Source organism: Pithys albifrons, unplaced genomic scaffold, assembly GCF_047495875.1.
Source record: "Pithys albifrons albifrons isolate INPA30051 unplaced genomic scaffold, PitAlb_v1 scaffold_46, whole genome shotgun sequence".
Classification (NCBI taxonomy): domain Eukaryota; kingdom Metazoa; phylum Chordata; class Aves; order Passeriformes; family Thamnophilidae; genus Pithys; species Pithys albifrons.
This window is the reverse complement of record NW_027286061.1, coordinates 194,215-215,609: the sequence shown is the minus strand read 5'-3', so window position 1 is coordinate 215,609 and position 21,395 is coordinate 194,215. Positions and strand designations below refer to the sequence as shown.

The 21,395-nt window shown below is 43.4% G+C and overlaps 1 protein-coding gene across 1 annotated transcript; it reads right to left on the bottom strand.

Annotated features, from left to right (window-relative positions):
- Positions 1–1,213: 1,213 nt before the first annotated feature.
- Positions 1,214–17,975, bottom strand: LOC139685249 (PAX3- and PAX7-binding protein 1-like). Its single transcript, XM_071581906.1, is given in 14 exon segments — positions 1,214–1,368; positions 2,542–2,672; positions 3,074–3,220; positions 3,471–3,537; positions 3,795–3,871; positions 4,431–4,552; positions 4,699–4,801; positions 4,803–4,844; positions 6,921–6,967; positions 6,970–7,119; positions 9,479–9,594; positions 9,980–10,079; positions 12,603–12,742; positions 17,478–17,975. Coding segments are annotated over 12 exon segments (1,239 nt in total). The 5' UTR covers positions 10,069–10,079; positions 12,603–12,742; positions 17,478–17,975; the 3' UTR covers positions 1,214–1,220.
- Between the last annotated feature and the right edge of the window lie 3,420 nt (positions 17,976–21,395).

The following is a 21,395-nucleotide window of genomic DNA, read 5'->3' as shown; positions in this document are numbered from 1 at the left end:
TCAGAAAAAACACTGTCCGCTGTCCAAAGGAACTGTGCATGTTACAAGTGAAATGTTTTTACATCCTCATTTAAACCATCACATGAGCATAAATGGCACTCATTATGCAAATTGCAACAGTTCCCCTAAAAATAATTAGGGCACAAACGGAAATCGTTCTTAACCCAAGGCTGTTACAGCTGCCCCATGCCTTGGACCCCAAGACCAAGTCACTACTGTTCTGATATAAATCAACAGATTTTTAAAAAATGTTTTCTTGTTTCTTTACATTTACCTTTGATCCTTGTTTTTTTAAAAGAACATTCTTATATGGTATTTAGTGGGAAGTGTAACATTTGAATATTTACTAAAATATAAGTACTTCCAAGCTTTTTTCACCTTCATTCTTCTTGACATCTTTAGCCACACTAATCTGAAGAAGCAGGTTCCATGGATTACATTAGAAAACCAACCAACAAAACCCTGAAAACCACCACAACCCCCCCACCCCAAAATGGGACACAAAGTGGATTTGAGCAACTTACACGTGTCTGGACTTCAGGAAGTGCTGCCATGAACACGTGCACCATCAGCACAAGTTCTCATTCTTTGACTGTATTAAAATAATTCAGCATTGAGTTTGGAGTTCCCTTTTGAAAAACAGTCTTCTGAGTTGATATTCTGAATGCAAACCACTTTTTACCTGCTCCACTTGGAGTGCAGCCCAGCTGCTTCTTAAAGGTCAGGTTCCATTCCAATGTGTGTACTTTTGAGCTCACAATTTTCACACAGTTGAATGTTTTACCAGTTCCTTTGACCAACAGTACGATCATTTTATTGTCAAAATAAGTAATTTTTAGCAAATGAAAAGCTTAATGCAACAATACATCTTTATACCCAGTGTGAAAGCAACATGATGTTATAAATAAATGCATACAGTGTATTACACAAAGTATATTATACACATGCCATGTAACCATGGAGCAATTAACAGCAGTACAGGACTACTGATCATGGGCACAAAGTATTCTTGTAAACAAGATTTTGAGAAACTTGGAGAAAAAGGTGGCTTCTGGAAAGATGAAAATCTTGGGATTCCATTTTTGTTTTAAATGAAGTCAATGATTTTTATTTTTCAGGGTGCTGTCTATAAGAATGCACTTCATATTGAAACAAAGATCAATACTATACAGTTTAAGAAACTTTACATATGTACATAAATTACACATCAGGAATGGTTTTTAAAGCTCAAAATGAGTTGTGGGAAAAGTCTCTTTTCCCTCTATTAAAATCTTTACCTCTTTCACATTGTGATCATTTGCAACTGTCTCGGCGTGATTCAGGGCTCGGGTACTCGCCAGGAGCTTTATGACCTGCTGGATGTGCTCCCTAAAAGGAGGGAGGAGAAGTCAGTAAAGGGGTAGAACAATCAATGACATGGATTAATATCCCAACAGAAGGCTACATCATGAAAGCCATATCATAAATATTCCTGCCTCAGATTTATTAGAGTTGCTTAATTAGGGCAACAGCAGCAGATTTGTTTAATGCTGGGAAAAGGCAGGACAGAAGACAGAAATTAAATTAGAACTTCCCATGAAAATAAGGCTAACTGCATGTTTCTCTCCCAATACAAACTTTTACCAAGTTTGTACTTACACCTGGTAAAAAAGGTTCTTTCAAACCTAGACACAGACTACCAAAAGAGAGAGTTCAAAAATTTCAATGAACTTCACACACAAATTGCTACACTGATACACAAGAGTATAACAAGACTGGAAGATTCTTTATTCCTGTGCTGTTGCCAAACCATTACAGGCCAGCAGTGATGTGTCTAATCTGAACTTCTAATTAAGCTCATTATGGGACTCAAGCAAAGTGACTCTTGGATCTAAGGCCAAAAAGTTCATCCAGCTGGTTGTGTAAATGAAATCAGAAGGTTTGTACAGTATAGGAAAGACAGTTTGCAATTCAGAAGCCATTATGCAGGAATCAGCAGGGCTCACAGGGTGAAATAGTCCACATGCAGTAGCTGCAAAATTTGGCAGAATAAAAGGTGGTTTTGTTTGGAAGGGACACCTTCCACAGCCCAGGTTGCTTCGAGCCCCATCCAACCTGACCTTGGACACTTAAAAGGATGGGGCAGCCACAGCTTCCCTGGGCAACCTGTGCCAGTGCCTCACCACCCTCACAGGGAAGAATGTCTTCCTAAAATCCAACCTAAATATCTCCTCTTGCAGTTTAGAACCATTGCCCCTTGAGTGGACATGATCTGCCCATATAAAAAGTCCCTCTCCTTCCATTTTACAAACCCCCTTAAGAGTCTGTGACACTGAGCAGTGGTACAACAGGTATCATCAGTGTTTCAGTATTTCCAGGAGGTGCTGTGTCCAGACACTTTAAATATATCCCCATGTACCACACGGTAACATTTTGGAAGTCTCCTTTTAAAGAAGTTTCCAAAGACACTCCACAGGATGGAGACAGTTACTCATGTTTGCATGTACAGGCAAAATAAAACAAATGACAAGAACTGCAATTGCTTTAACTCAAGGTAATTACCTTGCATTTCTCTTCTCTACATCAGAGCAACCAATGCTGTGTCTGTAAATTGTATCAGCCAGGTGAGCAAGGTATCTACAGGAGTTTTCTAGCTGGGAAATAGTCTTGTCTCCTCTTAGATTACTGAACCACTGTTAGGAAAGCAAGCAATTACCCAGGCAGAACAGGAAAAGAAAGTTAAATACAATGTAAGAAAATTCTTACAAACTATGTAACATGATTGGGGAAATCTGCCAGCTGAGACTGAGGTGACAAGACCCAACTGAGTGAAAAAATGAGAGAACTACCAAAAAAGTATCCAAAATCCAAGCAGTGTGACACTGAAACCCACAAAATACCTACACGAAATACAGGTATAAGCCAGAGAAGTTTCTTTCTTTAGTTTGTGTGTTAAAAAATACAAAATCCCTTTTTCACTGACACTACAACTTTTGAAATACCAAACCCGAGATTTCATAGGCAACTTCAAGTTTTAACCACATTTTCCTTTAATTGCAATCGGTGATTTTAAACATTGTTTGATTTTACTTACACTTTGAGCCTTCTTCATGCTGTCCTCTCCATACTCTGAGTTTTGAAAAGCCATAAGAATGTGCCTGTTCAGCAGCCCATCTATGCACAGCTCCTGGAGAGTTTGATTTGAAAGGATCCCATACCACTGGAGAAAGTTTCCTAATAACTGAAAATAGGCATTTCAAGACTTACTGAAACCAGAAAGTTGATCAAACACATGAACATTTAAAAAATATTTAATATTTTAAAATATCTTGCAAACCTATTCAGAATACAGTCTCCCTCACAGTGCATTACCAAAGACTAAGGATCCTCATTTAGAGATTACAGCAGCTTCCATCTACCCTTTTCCACAAATTTGAGAAGTATTTTATTGCTGCACTGTCTCAGACCATTTACCAGATGTATTTACTCACCTTACCAGAGGACCAAAACTGACGTTGGAAAAACAAATATGGACCCGAGTTCTTGTTTTCTAAGATGCTGCAAAGTAAAGAGATTTCTTAATGAGCAACCAAGACCACATCTCTGTCTGCAATTTGCTGGTTTCCAGCACACAATTCATTTCCATAAATACTCCCTTCCATCCTTCTTGTCTTTGCTAAATTCTACCAGGAGGATAACAAAAAGATGTCCTGTATCCAGGCACTGAACCACACTGGGAAAAACCCTGTTAACTGTGGACAGAAGGCAGCAACTTGCTAAGGAAAATCTAACACCATAGTTGAAAGTAAACTTACTTTTTTGGATAGAAGGGCATGAATACATCAGCATCTAGTGTTCTCCTCATTCTTAGCAATAATGCCTTCAAAAGCATCTGAAACAGATCATTTTATTTTTAGATGTCCAAGGCACTGCTTAGTAGTTAAAAATCGGAAATTGATTTTTAAAACAATAAAGAACATTTGTGAGCCCAACAGTAAGGGCACACATATTTAAGCACCCATCCAGTCTTAAGGGAAGAAGCCTGTAATAATGAAAACATCTGAACTTTGACAGGTTCCATTAAAGCCTGAACTCTTAACATCAGTTGCTGCACTCACAGAAGGCAAAGTAAAACTACCCAATTTCCAGGCACTGCATTTGAAAAGATTGCAGAGATCTTAAGAAAGAAAACACAGTATTTGTAGCAGACCCTTAAAGCAAAACTGGAGACCAACAAGTCTTACATTTGGTGTATCTTTTTATCTCCAGTATCTATTCTGGGGAGGTTTCACTGAGTTCCTTCTCTTAATCTATCACCATACTTGACTGTTCACAACCAAGCTGCCGAGCATCAAATAAACTGAAAACTTCTCTTTCTTCCTCTGTTTTCCAGCATTAAGTATAGTAAAAATATATTCAAATTCCTTAACTTATGCAAAAACCCAACTCACTTGTGTGTTTTTGTTTTCTGCATTCACCACTGAGGGGTATCCATCTACTGGTTTCTGTACAATTGCCACCATTCTACATGTCTGTGTGGTAGAAAAAGGATCCCAGATATTTTCTGAAATCACTGTAAGAGAGTAAAGAATTACCCCCCCTTGAACATACTCAAATACAGGTATTGATCATTCATTTATTTACAAAACAGTAAAATCTGAAAGCACAAACAAGCACGAGATTCCACAACCCCTTCCCCACCATTTTCCAAACCTATACCTGTTAATTTAGGAAGAACAACTCGCTCTACAATGGTAGGCAACAGTGAAATCTCAGCATCATCTTTCACTTGCTCCTGCTCTTCACAGCCGTAAAACAGCAAAGGATTCAAACCACAACATTGTTTCAAAATCTCGACACTTGCCCTAATAAGAGAATTTGAGTTCGATACCTAAAAAGAGATTTGAGTCAACACATACAAGAAGCAACACGTATGCAAGGATCATACACTCACAAAACAAACTCTAAAACACTCAACCAGATGAACCAATTCACTCTCTTAGCCCACAGTCACCGATAGAATGAAAACCTAAAATAGCAGAAACCTGATTGTTTTCACAGTTGTTGCCCCACAGATTTTAACTTGTACTTACACCAAAAAGAAAACCCCAGAGATCAGGGTACAAGTGGGAATTACAGTTCAGTTGTGCAGAACTACAAAATTATACTTTCTGGATTCAAAACATCTCTTTATGAGCACCTTGTATTTTTTCTAACTTAACAAAGTGCTTACCAGGACCAGCAACAGTCAGGAGGGAACACAGTTAGACTTGAGAATTCTGTACCATGTCTCTAACTAACCTGAGTTTTGTTTTGTCAGCCTGGAAACTCACTGAGAAATGACAAGGCAGAAGGGACAATGTGCAGAAACGGTTTTAAATTTAATGAGGATATATTTCAGATGTTCCCTGGTTTGATTAATGAAGTAAATCATAATAAATTAACAAATTAATTAAATACTCTGGATTCCCTCTGAAGAGGACTCACGCTTCCCTCCCTCTGCAATCAGAGCAGAGGTGACAGAAAACTCCCTTTTAAAAAATTTCTCTTAGCAGTTAAGAAAACACTTCTGAAAAAAAAAAAAAAAAAGAAGAGAGCAGAAGTCAAAAGGTACCTGAACTGTTTGTCCTGGTGGCAGCTCATGTAAGCACAACATGCAGGCTGCAGAACGAACATGGGCCAGGATACTGGGCTGCAGCAATGTCTGCTTTTCCCTTGCTCCCCACCTGGTAACTGGGTAATGCAGACTAGGAGGGAGACTGGGATATTGCCAGCCAGAGTTCCACAGGGCATGAAGGTGCAGGGGTGTCAGAGACTGAAACGGTTAATGATTTATGCATTCTAAGAAACTTTGCGGGCTTTTGACTTTTGCATTATACCCCTGATGGGCAGTTGGGGCCATCCCTGCAGTGCTCGAGCCCTTTTAAGGTGCAGATAAAGGAATTACAGGAGCAATTAGGAAAAGAACTCCCACAGTCGACTGATGAACGTGAAGCAGTTCGGGGGAAAAGAAAATAAATCTGTTGCTTCAACATTACAAAATGAGGAAATAAAAAATTAAAAGCTTGCAATGAAAAACTGTGAATTACATCAATTAGGAATACCCCAGACCGGTTGATGTTAACAAACCCCTGTATCCCTCTGAAGAACTAACAGAATTTAAGCAAGGCCATTCAGAGAACATAGTCAAAATACAGCAGTAAGGACCGTGAATCAGAAACTGAATAGCATCAATCACCCCCTGAGGGCAGCTGCCCCCAGCAGTCCAACACTGGGGTCCCCTCAGCCCCACCACAAACCTGTTTAACCAGTCCACAGCGGCCAGATGTGTCCTTTTTTGCAGACGTCTGCCAGCAGAAAAAATGAAACCGATAAAGGCTTCTACAGCTGCTATGACTGGTTCTCATTGTCCTTTGAGAACATGAAGTAACAGCAAGACTGAAAAGTTATGCTGGTTATTTTTCTTTTGGGTTGTTTGCATGTTCTTTATCTTTAAAATGTTGTGATCCAGGTTACCCCTGTCTCCCTTCCCAGGAGCGGGTCCTGACAAGGTGACAGAAAGGAAGATATATAACCTAGAGACTTCGGTTGCAACTCAACATAAGAACAGGCTTCTTAGTTCAACTTCTGAAGACACAGCATATCTAGTCACAATTTTCTCTGAAGTATTGTAGAGCCTAAATGCATTTCCACAGAACCACAGAACGCTTCAGGTTGGAAGGGATCTTAAAGATCACCTAGTTCCAACTCACTGCCATGGGCCAGGACACATTTATTTATGTTGTTGGACCTTTCTGGCTGACAGTGGTATGTGCTGAATTGAACTCTGGCCTGCTGGAAGTCCACAAACTCCACAAAAGCTCTGCCCCAAGAGAGGTGCCTGTTTTAAACTTCAGCCCAAGAACACACCTTCAGCAGAAGCTACCTGAAGAGGACCTCACCTCCAGAGGAGTCCAGATAAGCAGCTTAAGTCTGATTAAAGGGTTAACAGCTTTGGTAAGCAGAGGCCAACATAAGCATCCTTATAAGAAGCAAAGTACTTGGAGCACCAAGCTTCAAACTGTGACTTAATACAATCAATTGAGTAAAAGCTTTCCAAAACATCATCAAAAACTTTGCTGGATTCTTTCAATATACGATCTGGCAGGGGAGAAAAGAAGCAAGAAGTTAATTACTTATTTCCTGTAATACCTCTTTCAAGACATTCTTTGATGCTCCCTGACATAAGCTAACTCCTATAAACCAAACCAAAAAACACCACCTTTAAAAGTTGTTACTTCTGCCTCAAATACACAAAGCAATAGAACCATGAGCACATGAGTACTCTCCAACAGACTGTCTTACTTCAAATACTTCATTAAATGATCTTCATTTACCAGATGCCCGAGTGATGATGAATTGTTCTGTATTCAGAGTGGACTGAACTTCCATGCTGGCCTCGTGCATGGGAGCTTTGAACAGCTCATCTCCAGGTCCCTTCTAATCCAAATTATCTTACATCTTTGATGAGCCAAATGCAAACACAGGAAGGCATCTCAGATAAGACAACGGAAATGGCAGCTCAGACAGAGCAGACACCGTGCTAAACTCCTGCCCAGAACATGCCTGTTAGCACTGGGCAATGATCATAATCCCTTAGCACCTTCTTTACTGTTTTTCTTTTATTTACAGTTCTGATTTACGGTCCAGACCTTTTTCTCTACATATAATTTTCCTTTCATCTTTTCTACTTCCCAGGGTTAGTTTCATTTTGATCAGTCATATTTGCTGCAGCAACAGTTGTTCAGTTACAGCAGCAACCTGTACATAACGAACACAACTGGTACACACGGCAGGTAGAGAAAGAGCTGAGGGAACAGGAGACTTTGTCATATAACCACACTGTTCATATTGGGATCAAGAAAAGACAATAAATATAAAGCTGGCAGGTCCCAAGTGCACCCCTCTGTTCCACAGAGCTCACTGCTGTTTCTGGACTAACATGACCATTATGAATGATTAACAAAAGGTTTTAAAAATACTGTACCTACTGAGAAACTGAAGAAACTCCTACAAAACGCTTTTGCACACATGGAAGTGCCAAATTACCAAGAGGAATTTAGCCACACTGAGTTTTAATCTAGATAATTTAATTTAGCAAAGATAATTATAGCACCTAACAACTCTAAACAGTTGCTCTGTTTATCAAGAAGCTCTCCCTGCACCCACAATTTCAGTAAATCAGCCAGCAACTAAAGAGGTGAAAACTGCACTTCCAAAGGAGCTGACAACTAGACAGTTCATCTAACTGCTTTCTAATCTGTTCATATTTTCAGTCTCTACAGCTACCTACAGCAATGACTTTGACATTTATTACCTTCTCTGTGGGAAGTGACCTTTTTATTTTAAACCTCTCCTATCACTTAATTTTATGATCCCCAGTACTCATATCATCTCATATTCTTCACCTTGAAGCAATCAGAACTGCTCAGTCCCTCCTCAAATGCAACACAAGAAATTCTATGTATCTGATGCTTGCTGCTCTCCTCCTCCTCCTTTCTTCTAATCTGGTTAAACTCTTTAATCAAAGAGAATGGTAATTGTGCCACAAGATTTTTTCTGCAATGTTTGTATTCAACATTGTTTTCTATCATCAGCAAACTTTGCCAGGCTGTAACAAGACTCTACAAAATTTCTGTCATTGCATTGCTAGAATCTCATGCAAAACTCCACAAAATACTTCCAAGTAACCAAAAAAAGTTTCTAAAGCACTAAAGTTTTCAAAATTTCCCAGGCAACACAAACAGGCATTTCAAGAACAATAAACCTTGTTACACACTAGAAGGAAGACTTACTGAAGGTCCCAGAGACTACTGCCTACCAGTGAAATAACATCTACATTAAATAAAAAGAATCACACTAAAATGGAGCATTCAGTTGGCTGCAAGCTGCACCAAGCTGGTGAAAGAGACTGTTCTGGTCACACTTCAGTCTCAGGAATGAACAGCTCCTAAACTTTCTCTAAAATATGATGACATATAGAGACAGGATTACATTTGAATCTTATTCTTTTTTTTCCTGCCAAAGACTCGGTATTTTGTTCTGTAAGGCTGTGAGAATTGGGATTGCTCAGTCTGGAGAAGAGAAGGCTTCAGGCTGACCTAACTGTGGCCTTACAGTACTTGAAGGGAGTCCACAAGAAAGATGGATACAGACTATTTAGAAGAGCATGTAGTGACAGGACAAGGGGAAATGGCTTCTCACTGACAGCGAGCAGGGTTAGATGGGATACTGGGAACAAATTCTTCCCTGTGAGGGTGGGAGGCCCTGGCACAGGTGCCCAGAGAAGCTGTGGCTGACTCACTGCTGGAAGTGTCCAAGGTCAGTTTGGATGCGACTTGGAACAATCTGGGATAGTGGGAGGTGTCCCTGCCCATGGCAGGGGTTTGGAACTAGAGGAGCTTTAAGGTTTCTTCCAACCCGAACCACTTCATGATAAAGCCTAAGTAGCTTTTCTAACCTCGCTCCAAGTTGAAGTTTGTGATATCTGTTGACGTTTCCTCATCATCGCTGGAAAGGCCTTCAAGGTGATCTGCCATCTTCCCAGTTTGCTCTCTTGCTTGTCTACAGCGAGCTCTGAAAAAGATAAACCAGCTCTCACTTCTTTCTTCCCACCTAAACAATGAACACCCCCACCCAAGCTTGTCCTAGCTTTTAATTCAAGGAAAGTCAGGCTGAAAGAACTGACACTATGTCACCACCTCAAATACTCCACTCCATTGCTGCCTCAAACAATAGAAGGAAAATAAACCAGCAGAGACCAGGTAAGCTTATTTTAGTGATATTAAACCAGTATCCTGCAATTGTGCCTTGTTTTGTACACTTGCATGGTAAGTTGGGATGTATAAGAACACCTCTGCCCAGCATACCAGCAGAAGTGTCAGTATGTCACACAGGACAGTTGTATCATCATGTAAGCAGGCAAAGACTCCTCAAAGGACAAGGAATCTCATCCTCTTACCTTCCAGCCTCTCTTTCTGCAGTTCGACGCTTGACTTGTTCTTGATAGATCGCTCTGTCTCGCCCAAAAGGATCAAGATTTGGTGCCATCAGTGCTTTACCTGTAAAATTACATCGATGAAAATTAAAATGCCTACTTGTGATTCCATAAATGTGCTGGAGGCAGTTTCATAAGAGCCTGTTACCTACTTTTAAGCTAAGTGTAAATTGAAGTAAAAAGTCAAAGTTTTCAAAAAAAAAAAAAAAACAGAAGCCTGAATTCATCAAGTGCAGATGTTAAAACAGAAAGCAGTGGAGTTTGGGAAAACTTCCCCTTAAATGTCAAATAGTTTTCACCAGACCTCACTCTTGTCCATCTCACAACAGTGCCAAATTACAAAAAAGTAAACAGTTTTAATGGAAATTGCTTAGATTGACTCTTCTAAGACAAAAAGTGCTCCTTACATATTCACCATGCATCTTTTGAAAAGAAAATTAACAGAAAGGCAGGGAAGAGTGACTGGAGTAAGAACACAACATTTCAGAGTTTCATTGAGTTTCTAAGTTCATATGCTTTAGATTGCCTGAAGTTTAAAACACATGAAAGTCTACAGGAAGATAAATCATCTTCGCTCCTCTTCAAGCTGTGGTTATCTTTCCAGATGTCCCTGGTTATAGAAAACACAGTTAAATCAGCAGCCAGCTGGCAAGAGTGTTTCCAGTTCCTTCTTCCCAGGTAAATTTTAAACACTGGATGGAATGCCAGCCAGTGCTCAAGTCCACCCACTGACACATTAACATTTAAAAAACAGCCTATCCAAACTTCAGGAGTAAATTCACATGTTCTGACTAAATCTATTTACCAATTCATCATTACAGGTACTAATGACCATCTATGTCAGTGTTCCAATTCTATACCAAAACTACTGAGAGCCTTCTCAAAACTACCACATACTATGTAAGAGCTGTCTGTAAAGCCCAACCCTGGCCATGAAACTATTCCCACACCCCCATTAAATTTCAGTCTAAAAGAATCCAATCGAAGCTTCTAGGAACAACATTTCTAGTACATTCAGTTTCTAGTTCTCACAACAGCACTTTCACGGTAAAACTGCAAGGCCTGCACATGATTTCTGGGGTTTCACATACAGGCCTCAAAGAATGTGCCTGCAAACCACTCTGGTAAAGGAACAACCAACTCTGCCACCCCAACACTTTATCATCCTTGGTAAATTCTAGCTAATGGTATTACCAAGATTTCATTTCTGGACCCACTGTGACAGAATAGGAAATGGCTTCTATTATAGGATTTTACATCAGCAAATAGGGCAGACAAGAAAGCCATTTTTAAAAATGGGAAGCTCTCCAAAGCATAAGGAGGGCTCCAATTACTAGGATATTTTACCTGTCTTCTTTATTTTTAATGTACTGAATAAAACCTCATCTGGGAAACTGTGGTAGGTTGAGCTGGCAAAATGCCAACTGCCCAACACCGAGTCAGAATATACCTCGCCCCACTGAGAAAAGGGGAAAAAATGGAAACTTAAAACAAGTTTATGTATTTATACAGAAAAGAGAAAATTAAAAGTAAACTACAATATAACACACATCTACACAAGTCAGAAACAAACAGTAACTCCCCACTCCCAGTTGAACACAGAAATCCCACCATTCTAGCTACAAATCACCCAAGAGAACTCAATCCCCCGAGGGACAGACCCAAGCAGGGAGAAAATGAAGCACAAACATTTCACTCTCGTGAGATCCCAGCAGCAGGTGGTGCTGGGGCTGGCCCAGGACAGCAACACAACACATCTGTCCCAGACCAGCAGCCAGGAGGGACTGGGAGAACTCCTCCTACTCTACTGTACTTATATCCCAGTACCTGGAATGAAACATTTCTTTGGTTGCTCAAGTCAGGTGACACCTGCCCCTCCTAATCTACGTAGGACCAGCTGCTAAACAGAGCCCTACCAAAAGGCCTACCTAAAACCACATCTATTGCCACCCAAGTTAACATTTGTAACTCTCACGAGTTTCACATACTGAAGAGTTACCACTACAAGAAACCTCCTCAGTAAGAATACCCATTCAGAAACTCACAGTAAGCAGGAGCTTGGCTAATCTTAAAGTGCATTTTATACAGGGTCTCTTTGTATTAGTCTGATTAGTCTTCCAGTTCTTTAGCTTTACCAGTCAAGTGTCTGAAATGAAATACTCATGCTGGCTACAAAACAGAGCATTAGACAGAAGTGTAGTCCAGTGCTTCATGACTTTGTACAGAGTTAACTGCAGACATTAAATGACATTTATAGATTCAAGGAGGTTAAAATAAATTTTTAAAAAAGGCCTGACATAAGATGAAAATGGGGGCTCAAATGCTACCACTATTTCCACTGACACCATGCATATACATTCAGTGCTAGGAAAGAGAAAATATAGTTAAGAGAAACAGAGAGGAGAGATGAAGTCAGAGTTAGAGTGGTTTGGAGTTTAAAACAAAACAGATTACAGAACTTTCATCTAAACATGCTGCTACCTATTCCAAGAGTAAGGAGAGACTTTTAAAACAGTCACATGTTAAAGATTTACATTTCAATTAGATCATACTAAGTAAACAAGGTTGTTTAAGGAATAATAAAAACCTTCAAGATGGCCTGACTTGAATGGCTTGAAAACTCCGAAGATTCATCTTTAACATCATCTTGTCGTCTTTGGACAAGGCGGGCAGCTCGTGTTTGTACAGCTGGTGCATGGCGGGCTCAGGGGCGTCAATCAGAGGCACCTGTAAAAACACAACACACTCAGTAACACCGACCCCTTGGGCTGCCCAGCCTCTGGGTGCCTCCTATGGCAAAGCAGAATCAGAGGGAACTGTATAAACACAACACACTCAGTAACACCGACCCCTTGGGCTGCCCAGCCTCGGGGGTGCCTCCTATGGCAAAGCAGAATCAGAGGGAACTGTATAAACACAACACACTCCGTAACACCGACCCCTTGGGCTGCCCAGCCTCTGGGTGCCTCCTATGGCAAAGCAGAATCAGAGGGAACTGTATAAACACAACACACTCCGTAACACCGACCCCTTGGGCTGCCCAGCCTCGGGGGTGCCTCCTATGGCAAAGCAGAATCAGAGGGAACTGTATAAACACAACACACTCCGTAACACCGACCCCTTGGGCTGCCCAGCCTCTGGGTGCCTCCTGTGGCAAAGCAGAATCAGAGGGAACTGTATAAACACAACACACTCCGTAACACCGACCCCTTGGGCTGCCCAGCCTCGGGGGTGCCTCCTATGGCAAAGCAGAATCAGAGGGAACTGTATAAACACAACACACTCCGTAACACCGACCCCTTGGGCTGCCCAGCCTCTGGGTGCCTCCTATGGCAAAGCAGAATCAAGAGGGAACTGTATAAACACAACACACTCCGTAACACCGACCCCTTGGGCTGCCCAGCCTCTGGGTGCCTCCTATGGCAAAGCAGAATCAGAGGGAACTGTATAAACACAACACACTCCGTAACACCGACCCCTTGGGCTGCCCAGCCTCGGGGGTGCCTCCTATGGCAAAGCAGAATCAGAGGGAACTGTATAAACACAACACACTCAGTAACACCGACCCCTTGGGCTGCCCAGCCTCGGGGGTGCCTCCTATGGCAAAGCAGAATCAGAGGGAACTGTATAAACACAACACACTCCGTAACACCGACCCCTTGGGCTGCCCAGCCTCTGGGTGCCTCCTATGGCAAAGCAGAATCAGAGGGAACTGTATAAACACAACACACTCCGTAACACCGACCCCTTGGGCTGCCCAGCCTCGGGGGTGCCTCCTATGGCAAAGCAGAATCAGAGGGAACTGTATAAACACAACACACTCCGTAACACCGACCCCTTGGGCTGCCCAGCCTCGGGGGTGCCTCCTATGGCAAAGCAGAATCAGAGGGAACTGTATAAACACAACACACTCCGTAACACCGACCCCTTGGGCTGCCCAGCCTCGGGGGTGCCTCCTATGGCAAAGCAGAATCAGAGGGAACTGTATAAACACAACACACTCCGTAACACCGACCCCTTGGGCTGCCCAGCCTCTGGGTGCCTCCTATGGCAAAGCAGAACGCTGTGGCTGCTCCAGCAGCACAAACTCTTTCCTTTGCCTCGTCTGCACCATCTGCACTGCCAAAGTGTGGGAAGTGCAGCATTTAATGTTGGCAGCTGTCAACCAGAACAAGAGCATTCTGAAAGCAACTTCTGTAGACTGACTGAGCCTGCACAGCAAGACAACCATTTCAGAGTGTGCAATAAGTCTTTCCAGTTCTTTTGCTTTCTCTACCAAGTGCGTTACATGTTCTATAAGGGTTTACAATTCTCAGACCCCACAGTTTCCTCAATCTTTAAACAAGAAAGTAGAAGTATTCTATACTTAAATGAGAAAATAACCCCACTGTATACACTGAAAAAATCACCCATGAATCCATCCTCCTGAAACCAGCAGCTATTGTTTTGCTCTAACTCTTATTAGCATATGCTGAAATATTATTACTGAAATTGAACCAAGTCCTGCATAACCATGTTATGCCAACTGGAACTCAAATCAGTCAAATGTTTCTCTAGACAATCACTATAACTAAAACAATACAATTGGTGCAACTTATGCATTAAGTATAACCTTAAATGATACACAGGTTAAGTCAGGTCAGACCTGTCACTTTTTTTTTTTTTGTGGACTAAATTTTAGCAGCAACTCTGACAAAAATAGGTAATACTAGAACAGTCCTGCCATTAAATAGCAGGTTCACTAGTCACTGTTGCAAAAATTCATTTCCTGGGACAAGTTAAAATTAGACCATTATAAATATTCAAATGCAAACCAGAGCTTTTCACCATCTCTTCATTTGGAAAGGCAAGTTCTTTTGGCATGAACACTTGGGCCATATCCCTCTTACCTGAGAGGAATGCTCATCACTCCACAGTCTGCCAGCCTTTTAGCTCACAGATTTCACTGCTGCCAACCATCCAGAATTACAGTTTTATTCAAAACAAAAGATAATCAGGAATTGTTTCCTGATGTAACTTAGCATGCAACTCAGCAGCTATTAACAAACTTCCTTCAGTAAAATACAAGATTCTGAGATTATGGCTACAGAGCCATTTCAGCTTGCTGAGACTGATATACACAGCAGAGGAGATATCAGCTGGAAAGAAGTATTAGCTCTTTGTGGGATCAGCTGGGCTCCAGGGACTAAAACTGAAGCTACTCTACACCAACCTAAAATATGTACATGTACACCTTTCTTTTGGAGAAAAAAGCACAGAGAAAGATATGCCAGCACTGGACGTCTATATTCAGAATTTAAGACAATTTTGAAAACAGAAATAATAATTAAAAAATACCAGTTTTACTGTAGTTTACCATATAAATACAGCTGCTTCTCTTAAATATGTAAAGAAAATTCTAGCACTGAAAAGTTTAATGAGACTTTTTTCAAAGCATCCCTAGTGGTATTCTCTAATTGTCAAACAAAAAACCCAAACAGTGATGTATTCAGACATATGAATCCACTCAAAAGTAAAACACAAGAATTAGAAGCCTTTAATCAATACTGTGGTTATTGAGTTGCTGACAATTTCACTGACTACTATAAAGTTACAGGCCTCATTCCCTGTTTTATTTAGTCAATACCTTAAATTCAGTGTTTTTCAGAGGTTTTTTGTCCACTTTCACTGTAAGCAGTGTAAGAGGAAAGCAGAAAGCTCCCTAAACATTTAGATCACAGGGGGAATTTTAACCTACAGCCCACATCTTGGACACAGAGTGTGTTTTGATAATCTGCTTTTGGAGGTAAAGTGACAGTTCATCACTTGTGCTGCCAAAGTAGGCTCGGAACAATTCAGTCTTTCTGTATCCACTGCACATTCCTGCATTCCAAATGCACAAACACCTTACCACTCACTGGCCTTCTCAGAAAGCATAATTTTGACAGTAATTGCTCCTGAAGGAAGTCATGCAAGCATCTTCTGCTCCATATTCTTAGTTAGGGGGAAAAAAAGATATCACAGAGGATTTGACCTTACCAGTGCTTGTTAATCAACTCTGCATTAACAGCTGTGCATGACACTCTCTGCTGTGCCTCACCAATGGGCAAAGTGATTCTAATATTCAGAACACCTTCAAAATACCATATTTAAAGATATGTGTTCATATATGTATATATACATACATATATACACATATTATTACACGTATACATACACATTTTATATGCTTATGTATATATTATAATTATATATATTATAAATAATAACAGCAACACTAAATATGAAGCAGTCAGGGGCACAGGTTTTACCAAACAGCTGAAGGCAATTCAGCTCTACGCTCAAAAGACAACAACAATTCACCATCCTACTGCATCCCATTGAAATAAAAACTGACAATGATTACTTGATTTTTCCCTCCCTCTCTCACCTCCATTTTAGAAAACCTTGTGGTGTCCCGTGGGCTGCTGGTTCTGAATCTGATGGTACCTTTGTCGTGCTGAAAGCACTGAATTCCAAACATTATCTGGCCAAATAATGTCACAATAAATGAAATGCTCCAGCTGGACTGACCCATCAGCTCCTGCTTTTGCAGCTCACTGTGCAGACAAATACAGCAACAGCCTCCTCCTGAAACAGCAAAACTCTGTGAATGCCCCTAAAAAGCAGGAGATGACAGAAGTCACATCTTACAAGTTCAACGGACTGGAATGCCAGGTGAGGTACAGGGAGGGTGAGAAAGTTTCCAAGTGTAGAATCCTTAAAAACCAACTACCAGCAAAGCAAGGGTATGTTGTAGGAAAGCAACTGCAGCTGCTGCTAATTTAACAACCAGGCTCGTTAATTTGCTGTCAAATGGCTGGGATTGATTTATTTACTAGTGGAGCTAGGTAGGCCAAAAACCCTCCTTCAAACCGAACTGAAATTGTTACACAACTTCTTAATAATATGTTTTCCTGGTTATACAAAATCTGTCAGACTCAGGAGTGTGGCTTCCTCAGTGAACAATCAATGGCAACTAATTAGTCACACTAATCAATCACTTGGATGAACTAACTGGTTCACACTTCCCAGGTTTGTTCACAACACAGTCTTCACTTTACAGGACTGCAGACTGGTCTCTCCCAATTCCAGGGACACTGGACAATTAATATCTACCCCATTAACACCCAGAATGCTTTTCTGTTCCCCTCCCACACCCACCGAGCTGGGCAAACAGCAGCTTAAACTGCTTGGTCATTCCGACAGGTTCTATATTTAGAAGCTACTGTGCTACTGTATTCAAGTCAGAAGACAACAGAGAAACAGCCCATGTACTGCCAGCTGAATTCCACCCCTCCTGTGTGTGCCTAATATATATATATATAAATACAGAAATGGGTAATATATTCAGGAGCTCCTACAACATTTACCACAAAGTAAGTAATCCAACCATTGTGAAAATCTTGAGAAAAAACTAATTATGTTTTTGAGTTGGACATACACATGAAAGAAGGATATTTTCAAGTCTGGGTGTCTTTGAACAGCCACTTTACTTTTACAATCTTCTCCCTCAGAGCAGAGTAATACCAAGTGACGCCTGGCAGAAGGAAGTCTATAATAATACAGAAGACAAAAGTCTGTCACTGTGTACACAAAACATTCCAGAAACTAACAAGATCATAGTTCAGCCCTTATTTTTGCTAACCTGACATCCAACAAAAGTAAAAAGCAGCATCTGAGTAAACTTGAAATGCCAGAGTATCTACCAAAGTCCTCTAGACAGAAAATCTGCAAGTTTTTAGGCAATCTAAAGTCACTGACCTCGTACACTGTGAAGTTTCTGACAACCAGCTCAGCATGATGAGAAGTTCTTTTCAATCCTGGAATGACCAAATTTTTAGAAGAGTAGTATGTTCTCAGGGTTTGAAAACAGAGGAAAATGTGCTCTTTGGCAGGAACTATGAGACTCTTTTTTTTTTAAGAGATGAATGTTTTTGCATCCTTACCTTTTCTCTGAAACACTCAAGCAAGTCTTGGACATTCCCTCGCATTTCCTGCAAAAACTTACACTGTTCATCAGTACCCCCAAAGACTCTTCTAGTCTTTCATTGCCTTGGCAGAGTCCTCTCGGCTTTGCTGATGTTTCTCACATTGCTGCCGATGAGCCTTGTGCATTTCTGTTATGGAGTCCAACCTGCAGGGCAATGGATGAACAGTAAATTTACACCCAAAAGCCTGTCTATTGCAGACCATTGAGATATTAAAGACAGTGCAAGTAGAGCCCATGTATGGGAGATACAGCACAGACACTTTCTCCAACCTTCGTTTGTCACTTCCCCCCCCCTCCATCGACAGCAAGGCCGATGGTTGAAATTCATTTGCCAGACTGTGCTGAGCGCATCGCACCGGCCCCTCCCACAGGTTGTCACACGAGTTGATGGCACACAGAACAGAGCGGGCCCTGAAGAAAAGCTGCTGGAAAGGCTGCAGGGAGAGGGAAACTACAGCTCACACAAAGCACTTCTTCCTCTGCTAACGTGATTCACTGTCAGAGGCTGTAACACTGCAAGGGGCACAGACCAATTTCGAAGACATGTAAAGTGCAAGCTGTTGATTACAAATGATTTCTCGTTGCAATTGTGTTGTTCATTCCCGACCTTTTGTGTACCTGACAAGCACATTACAATGGGTAAATAAAAAACCCCACACCAACAAAACCCTGTATACACTAAAAATTAAATTCTTCATCTACTGAAGGGGAAAACTCTGATTTGTAGTTTAAAAGAATGCAGCTTAATGTGCTGAACACCTCATTGGCCTTTCACTCCTTCACTGTAAGACTGTGCAGTGTCCAGAAGATGCAACTCAGATCCCCGAGACCTCCAGGTACCTAAAGGGTCCTACAGGAGCCCCCAAGGACCCCCAACACCCCCAGAGATCCAAAGGGACACACGGGAACCCCCAGGGAACAACAGGGGCCCCAAGAAACACCCAGGGAACTCCAGGGTCTCCCGGCTCTCAAGGGACCCCCAGGGACTCTCAGGCATCTACAGCGGCACCCAAGAGACCCCCAGGAACACCAACCCCAGGGACCCAAAGGGACACACAAGGGCCCCCAGGGAACAAAAGGGACCCCAAGAACCCGCAGAGACCCAGAGGGAACCCAGCACGCAGAGCAGTCCCAGAGACCCCCAAGAATTAAAGGGACCCCAGAGATCTATCCGGACCCTCAGCACCTCCAGGAACCCCCAAGAGACCCGCAGGGACTTCCACCATCCCCAGGAACCCTCATGGGACATCCGTGGATCCACAAGGAACGCCAGAGACCCCAAACACCTCCGGGGACACCCTGGGATCTACAGGGTCTTCCCAGCACTCATGGGAGGGCCAGGGTACTACAAAGACCCCGGGACCTCCAGGGATGCCCAAGGGACCTCCAGGGACCAGGGGAACCACCAGAAACCTCGAGAAAATAAAGGGATACCCAGAGACTTACAAGAACCCCCACAAGGATCCCCCCAACACCTTTAGGGACCCAAAGGCACCCACAGGGACCCCAAGAAAACTACGGGGACCCCAAGAGGCCTCTAGAGATCTACAGCGTCCTACGGAAACACCCTAGTACGTCCAACACTCCCAGATATGCAAAGGCATCCACACGGACCCCCCAGAAAACCCCGGGGAACTCCAGGGTCTGCCGGCACCCAGGAGACCCTCAGGGACACCCAGGGATCTACAGAGACTTTACAGCACCTCCAGGAACCCCCAAGAGACTCCCAGAGAACACCACCACCCCCAGGGACCCCCATGGGATACTCAAGGACCCACAAGGAACCCCAAAGACCCCTCAGGGACTCCTCACAACCTCGGGGACCCTCAGATATCTCCTGAGAGCCCAGGGATCCTTCAGGGTTCTACAGGGATTCCTGGCAATCAGGGGACCCCCAGGGAACTACAAACACCTTCATGGACACCCAGGGCCCCCCAGCGATCTGCAGAGACACCCCCCCACCCCACCCCCCCAAGACCCTCTGGACCTTAAAGAGACACCCAAGGACCTCCAAGGACCCCAATGAACCCCAAAGTCCCCCAACATCCAGGGACACCCAAGACCCCCAGAGACCCCCATGGAACACTTCTGGACCGACAAGGACCCTCAACACTCACAGGGACCGCCAGAGACACCCCAGAGATTTACAGGGACTTGTGGCACTCAGGGGAGCCCCAGGGAACTCCAAAGAACCCCAGGGACCTCCAGGGACACAGAAAAACAGCAACAATCCCCAGGACTAAAGGGATCCCCAAAGACCTACAGGGACCCCAAAGGGAGCCCCAAAAGAAAGGGGATCGCCAGGGACACCACCAGAAATCTTAAGGAACCCCCAGCACTCCCAGAACACCCAAGGGAACCCAAACACGCACTGGGACCCTCATGGGACACTCCTGGACACATAAGGACCCCCAGAGTCCTCCAGGGACCCCCAGCACCACAATGGACCCCCAGGAATCAGCAGGAACGCCCCAGAAACCACCAGGGTTCTAGGGGGTCCTGCAGGATCCCCCGAGGACCCCAAACACCTGCAGAGACCTACAGGGCTATTCTGAAACACGGCAATAAAAGCTACTGTATTGCCGGTAGATAAGGAGTCTTCTGGGTAAATATAAACGGGAAACGCTTACGGAAACATTTACTGCAATGCTGTAAATAAAGAACTCCTCTAAATCACCGAAATCCGCAGATATTTGAGAGTATTTGATGCAGGAAGAATCACAGGCTACTTTCCACAGACAGTAACTCGCCTCCTTTGCCACGGCCGAGTCTCTCGTGCTCCACGTGGGCTTCCAGCGCTGGGACCTTGCGGCTTCTCGCTGCTCAGCCACTTCCTCGCTCGGCTCCAGTTTGCGCTGTTTGTCGCTGGGGCCGGAGCGGAGCCCCCCGGGACCCCCGCCCGGCAGAGCCGAGCTCGGCGCCGCCGCCCGCGCTGCTCCCGCCGGGACCGTGTCCCGGCAGCCTCGGGATTCCTCCGGGGGCCAGGCGGGACTTATTCTTTTTTACTTCTTTCCTTTTCCCATGTATTTGCGTTCCTATTGTATTGTATTGCCTGCAAAATAAAACGAGGCGCCGCAAAGCCTTCCCCCAGGACGGGAAAGCACCCACCGAGCTGCATGCAGAGTATTTGTCCGTGCATGGAGTGCCACTGAGGCCCAGCCCAGCCCAGCCCCTGCCCCGCGGCCCCGGCACTCACGATCTTGGCGGCGGCGCTGCGGGCGATGGTGCCGGCGCCGCGCTCCAGGAACGCCTCTGGAGCAGCCGCACCGGCGGCGGGATGTTCCCCGCGCGCTCCCGCGGCACCGGCTGCGGCAGGTGCGGGAAAACAGCGCCATGAACGCACACGGGATGGCGCTCCCGGGCAGCAGA